A 6816-nucleotide genomic window follows, 5' to 3' on the forward strand; every position below is an offset into this window, starting at 1 on the left:
AATTATTCAGTAAGGAACACTACATAACACATACTCGATGTTTCGTAGAAGTGGCTTTAGCTTTAAAAGGAATGTGATTCACAGTAGAGGGAGAGACCTTTTGTCTTCCAAACTCTGAAGATGACTTCATCTACTGCTTACAGTTACTGTAAGCACCATAGATCTGTGCTGATAAGAGTACATTTCTGTGAAAGACTCTGCCTTCTTTGAAGTGATTTGGTTCAGCTGGTCTTCTAAGTCAGCTTTTCATGGATTTCAGGAAATGCTTGGGGGAGGGGAGAATCACTTTATCATAATGCAGGTGACATTTTGCCAAATTAGACATCTCAAGTCATTCACAGTTACAGCTCTATGGGGCACTGATTTTGCATTTTACGAGCAGATAGAAACCCAGTGGTGCCGTCACCAATTTCCTACAAATAGTATTACAAAACAGCCTAATGTATTTTAACTTAGACTCTAAATGCTGTTTAGCCACTAGAAATTAGAGCTGCAAATCTACAGGTTTATGCTCTCTGGATCCTGTCATGGAGCTAAGGCATAGATTCTTTTAAGGTGTCAAGCCTGTGCTCTGTAGATAACCAGGAATTTAAGACAAGAAACACCTTTTTGAAGTCTAAAGATGTCTGCACCTTTGCCATTTTGTGTATGCCAATTTAAAGAGAGAACTAAGCTATCCTTCCCCCAATGCATCATCATGATACAGTGTTCACAGCCTTTTTTAAGTGTGGGAATGGCATTTCTGGACAGTTTTGTTTTTCCCCGCTGACATTCATGTGGTTCGGTTTTGTCAGACAGCAACCCCTTCTTGCTTAGAGCCTTGTAGCTTTTAACAGAAATAAGGCAAGCTAGAATTGGTGCAATTAGCTCAGCGAAGGGTTTGATTCACCGTTTCAAACACTGTGCACCACTGTAGCCTTAACACACTGTTCCTGCTCTCGTGGATTTAGAAGAGAGCTAGATTCCTGGGCAGATTCATCCAGAGTACATTTTCTACTTGCTTACATCTTTCTATTTTAGGCTTTTTGGGGCAGGAATCCTCTGTCTGCTGGACTAGCACTAAAACAGGCTAGTTTGGTAGGGCAAAGAGCAGGACCATGTGGAGACCTGTCTGCGCTTACACACTCAATTAGCAGTTGAAGTTTGTCAGCAGAATAGGCACCAGAGCCTTTAAAAACAGAGATGCTTTCTTTTTTTTTTTAAAAACTTTCACAATAAAGTTTATTACGTTAATATCATTAAAAATATTATAAAATAATAAAATATTCTGCTTGGCAGAAAAGTTATGCCAGGGTTTTAGAACCCCAGGTTTGTGCAAACAGTTTTTGTAAACATAAGAAGTCAAGTGTTCAAGTTGCATCCCAAAATACAGTAAATTGCTACAAAAATAAGTTTGCTCGCTGTCAAACATGTTTAAAAACCCAGGAAGCTGGATTTCTTTACGCATCTCCCGTGTCCCTATACAGTTAATGCTGTACTTATATCTGAAATGGGAAGGATTTCAGATAGTCCTTTAAAACAGGATTGAGGGGGATCTGGTTTAAGTTGTCTCTTCCAAAAGTCTTCACAATGCTCTTCCGGCAGAGCTCCTGCAGGGGCTGCACACGGACTTTGCGCAGGGGGGTAACCAGTACCTTCCTCGGGGAGCTTAGGTAATGTTCCAGCAGCTTAAACAGACAGTCAAAAGTCTCTTTGCTGCCATCCAGGCTGAAACGCCCAGTCTGAAAGTTTATCCGGATGCTGGTGGGCCCAGTCGCAGTCTTAACACTGATGGCAAAGAAGCAGTTCTTTTGCGTGCTGTCCCTGATGAGGAAGGTGCCCTCGGGCTCAGACTTCAGCTTCTCGTGGGCAGCACTGACAGTCAGAGGTCCCCAGTAGAAGCCACAGGCATCCAGCAGGCTGCTTGCTCGAGTGATGCTACTAAAATCCGCTTGCGAGCGAAAGGTTCGGAAGTGTGTGTTGCTCGGTGCCTGCACAGTGCTGGGCCGGCCTGGGCCGTGGTAGCCTCGAGCCTGCGAACGATCCCGTGCTGGAGGGTCAAGTAGACATCTCGGGTCTGCTGCAACTGCGTTATCTGCTGACACCTTGCTGTGCGCTACCATCCTACAGCCTAGACCAGCGGATGCGGTCTTCCATAGCGTCAGCGGCTACGGCAGGGCAGCTTTCCAGCAGCTATTCTGAAATGCCAAAGAGAGACACGATGTGAGATCCCCAGAGAAAAGCGGCTGCAATCTCTGAATGACCAAGTCTTCCATTCACATGCCTCCCACTCATTATAAAATAATAAAATATTCATTTGCCAATTTACACTGGGCAAACAACCGCTCACTTTCTGACAAGATTAGCAGTCTACCGCTACGACAAAGTCCACAGCCCCAAAAATACTTAGCAAGGATCACTAACAGCTACAACAGATAATGCAGTTTCCCTGCTAGGAGTCCACGAAAGTGTATCCGGACCTAGAGCGAGTCAAATGACGGGACCCTCTCAATGAGAAGTTAGCTTGTGTACGCTCCATCCGATTCTCAAGTTTTTAGAGAACAAAGCAACAAGGTTTTACAACCAAGTTACCAATTTCTCTGCACCTCCCTCCTTCCCTTCCCCAATCCCAACTGAGATGTCGGAACTTGGACATCATCATCAGTTGGTGCATTGTGTGAAAAAGAGAAAGCGGGTGAAGGAAATGTAAACTCTGCAGCTGGGTATGTCTCCCGATAATTGGGGAAGACGGCGAGGTGAACAGGTGCCATTGTGCAACTGAAGCGTAACTCGGAAGGGCAGCCTGTAACACTGCCAATTTACACAGTAATCCTAAAACTGCCTTCCTCTCTCCTGTTAACCTGAGGCTCTGCCATAAAAGGCAATTTCCCATTCCCCCAACTTTCCCTTGGGACAGCAATGCTACAACCTCGCTAGCTTACACAAATCAACCTCTATGAACCCTTAAAGCATTACTCCTCAGTCTCTCTCTCTCTTTTTTGTATTACATGCACTTTAAGTGGCCCAATCTAAATTGCTTCCTATTGATATATCTTTCAGCATGAGGGACTAAATTCATCCCTCGTGTTACTTCAAAGGAATTAGCAGGGCTGCACCAGGAATGAGTTTGGCCTGAAACATCTACCTCTGACAGTGTGGTTCAATACGTCTCCGCTGGCTGCCTTGACCTTACTGGCAAGCATAGATTTTAGGATTTATCCCCATAGTCGGTTATAGATCTGCAGCAGCAGCTTGTTGAGAATCCTTGAAGTATTCTCAGAAATGAATCCCTCAGCCACGTTACGGTTCAGGGTAACATGCTAATGAGGATTTCAAAGAAAGTACGCAGCCGGATTCCTGTCTGTGCTAATTTAACGACTTGATGTTTGGTTTCATTTAGGTCATATTACCTCCTGAAACAGCAAAGAGGGCTGTAAAATCCTTATGCTGGCAAATAACAGGCTGAAAGTAGCATTGGGCTTTCTTTACACAGCAGAAGGAAACTGATGTCAGTTTTTCCAATTACTGGGCCAGGATCGTTGCTCAGTGTTTAAAGTTAACAGAAATGAAATTTCAGGGCACTCTGGCGAGAAATAAGCACTAAGCCCGAGATCTAAAAATCCCCAGCAGAAGCCGTCCGTAGCCAAGAGAGCCTTTGCCGTGCCTCTCCCGAGAGCGCCGAGCAAACGCGGGGCGCGCCGGTCTTCGGAGCCCGAAAGCCCGAGCTGGCGTCCGCTGCGAGGCTGCCCCGACCCCGCCGCAGCAGAGCCTTCGGCGGGGGCCCGGCCCCGGCTCGGCCCGGGGGCTGCTCCGCTTCCCACCGCCTAGCGAGGGTGCGGCGTCCTTGGAGAAGAGCGGTGCCGTCCGAAAACCGCTGCGCGTCCGCTTTATTGTTTTTCCCGCTGCTTTATACCGGGCTCGGGAGCTCCGTCTTGAGCACGGACGTTGAGCCAGAGAGGGAGGAAAAGAAAAAAAATGGAACCCAAAAAAAAAAAAAAAAAAAAGGGCAAAAGCCCCCAAAGCCACCACGCTCTCGCACGGCAGGCAGGGCTCCCTCGGCGTGCCGCCGAAACCGGACCTCCTCTAACGGCGGCTGGCGAGGACCCCGCGAGCAAGAGACCCCCCCTTACCTTCGCCCGGGGCGCCGCGGGCGGGGGCCGTCCCCGGAGCGCGCAGCACACGGGCGGGCTGCGGGCAGGGGCGCGCCGGGGCCGGCGGCGCGGCGGCGGCGGCTAGTCCTGGCCCCGGCGGCCGGCTGAGCATCCTCCGCGCGGGGGGCCCGCCTGGCGCCGCAGCGAGCCGGGGCTCCCGCGGGGCGGGCGGGCGGGCGGCACCTCCAGCGCTCTGGGCCCCCTCATCGCCCTCTGCTTTCTATTTAACGCGGCGGCGGCGCTTTTCTGCCGCGCGACTCCTCCCCCGACTTCTCCGAAAACACGTGGCCGCCGCTTCACTTTCACTTTCCGAATGAGTCACGGCCGCGGCGACCCGCGCCGAGCCGAGCCGAGCCGAGCCCGCGGCGCCCGGGCTTCCCGCGGAGCGCGCCCGCAGCCGGAGCCGCCGCAGCGCCGTGGGCAGCTGCCGTCGCGCCGAGCGCTCGCCCCGGCGGTGCCGCCGGGCGCTGCCCCGACCCCCGGCGGCGGGACCCCGGCGGCGGGGGCTGCGGCCGACGCCCCCGCGGGCTCCCCGCCCCGCCCCGCCCCGCCGCTGGGGCTGGTCTCTGGCGACCCCGTGTCTCCTGCCCCGCTAAACCTGGTTTTACTCGCTTGTTTGCTCGTGTGGTTTTGGACGGCCCCCAGCGAAGCGGCGGTGCGGCCGGTGCCCCCCGGGTAGCGCCAGGCAGCGGGTGCAGGGGCGGGCTGGCCCGGCAGGAGGTGCTGCCTGGGAAGCCCGAGCGCAGGAGTGCTCTGAGGCCAGAGGGAGGCGAGGGGACACTAGAGGAACGCGATGAGCAAGGCTCAGACCTGGCAGCTAGCTCAAAACTGGGGGACAAAATGGCAAGAAAAGCGAGCGAGCAACCAGCGTGGGAAGTTTTAACGTGAAGATAGCCGCTCTCCTCAAAGCTAACAGGTCAGCGTGGACAGAACAGGTGAGAGGACTTAACGTATGACTTAGATCTCCGAGAAGGGGAGCAGATTTAGACCAGTAATAATTTTAAAGTGAGAAAAACATTCAGAGAAATCTACGATCCTTCCACGAAGAGGACTGTATGGACGCAACACTGGGTTTTGCATTCTCAAAACAGAATTTCCCTGGGGTTTTCTGCAGGGTAATCAGATTTAAAAGTAACTGTTCAAATCCCCAGCTGCATTTATAACCTTGCCAGCAGCCAGTGCGGGAGGCTTGGGATGCTGTTCTGCTCGCCCAGAGGGAGATTTGAAGCCTCAAGTACCAAACCAGTGTCTTACGTGTGCCTTATGATGTGTTAAGCAGGCCGCAGCAAAGTGCGCTTTCTTCCAAAGAGGATGTTTCCTAAAGTAGTAACCAAGACCTGTTTAAAAGGCCAAGAAGTCTTTCTTCTCATTATTCCTTGTCTTTTTTGGGAGCCAAGTACCCTAATATGTACCTTGCACAGTAATTCATCTGTGTAGGCGTGTGCAAAAATACAGAAACTTTGTGAAGAATTCCACTGACTCCTGAACCTGGAATCAATACATGAATGTATCGCTTCCAGAGCACATGCGGTTGGGGGCACGCAGCATGACGTACGGGTTTTGCAGCCAGAATGCTTCTTTATATCTGGAGCAGAGAGAGGATGTTTTTCCTCTTGAAGTAAGCATGATGTTTTGTGACAATGAAAAGGAAATGTTTCTGTCAAATGATTAAGGGGACAGGGGCTGGCAAGGACTTGTGAGTTGTCCTTTGGAATGAAGTTGAGGGAATGTATTTCCTGCTTTGAGAATGAATATTCTTTTCAAAATCCAGTGTGGTCACAGACTGAATTAACCTGATGGCAATACCGCGCCTTACGGTGATGTGTGGCCATCCTTGGCAGCTCGTCATTAATTTTAAGACTTGGCACAGAGATTCACTTTGTGCTCTGAATCCTCTTTCAAACAATTTTTGAGCAACTGAGCTTAAGCTAAGGTTTGGCATAAGTAGCTGGGGGAGGGCAGCTCAGCTGCTTTTCTGTGTAAAACAAAAGCATGAAGGAATGGTGGAACTGAAACTTACTTTAGAATTCGAACATGCAATAATGAGAAATGTTTTGCCAGTATCTGCTTCGGTGTAGCGTGCTCCATGCAGCGAGTAGATTCAATGGCTGTTTTGTGTAGGGCACTGTTAAGGTTCAGACAGGTAGGACAACCAGGCCTTGCCCTCAACAGCTTAAAGTCTACTTAGGCAAGACAAAGTCCTCTCCCTCCCCTCCAAAGAAAAGAGATTTGACGTGCATACTGTGTCACAATAAGGTAAAACAGAGCCAAAAGCACGGCTCAGATCCTGAAACTTCTCACCTAGCCCCCGAGGCGCCCAGCCGAGCTACCTTCCTGCTACTGCACCCTTGGCTCCTGCCATCGCCGTGGCTTTAAGGAGTGGAGCACGGCATGGCTGTAATGCAGCACAGGAGTGTTTCTCAGATGAGATGGAGGTTGGCTGCAGGTTGCCGTAGGTGTGCCAGGAAAGCTGTTCCACTCTCATGTGATTTTTAATTTTGTAAGATCACAGGGGAAAGAAAGATCCTCCAGGTGCACGTGCAGCCTGTTTGCCATGTACTGAGTAGCGCAGCTGACAAAGTGTCTGTCCAAAATGTCGTCTTCATTGAGCAGGAATGCGGTAATAATATTTAGCTGCAAAGCTTCAGAGCTTGGCAGGGCTCGAATAGGTAGGTGAGCTCCCAGT

At 50.6% G+C, this 6816-nt stretch overlaps 1 protein-coding gene across 2 annotated transcripts; it reads right to left on the minus strand.

Moving 5' to 3' along the window:
* Positions 1-1177: 1177 nt before the first annotated feature.
* On the minus strand, positions 1178-4353 carry SOCS1 (suppressor of cytokine signaling 1). Of its 2 annotated transcripts, none has more exons than XM_069809942.1 (2): positions 4110-4353; positions 1178-2177 (listed from the first exon to the last, which is right to left on the minus strand). In XM_069809942.1, exon 2 carries the CDS (start codon positions 2100-2102, stop codon positions 1479-1481), a length of 624 nt encoding a protein of 207 aa, XP_069666043.1. In that variant the 5' UTR covers positions 2103-2177; positions 4110-4353; the 3' UTR covers positions 1178-1478. The 2 variants fall into 2 exon arrangements, with proteins under 2 accessions (XP_069666043.1, XP_069666044.1); XM_069809943.1 differs by lacking the exon at positions 4110-4353 and adding an exon at positions 3390-4014.
* Positions 4354-6816: the final 2463 nt, after the last annotated feature.

Source organism: Haliaeetus albicilla, chromosome 22, assembly GCF_947461875.1.
Source record: "Haliaeetus albicilla chromosome 22, bHalAlb1.1, whole genome shotgun sequence".
NCBI classification, from domain to species: Eukaryota; Metazoa; Chordata; class Aves; order Accipitriformes; family Accipitridae; genus Haliaeetus; species Haliaeetus albicilla.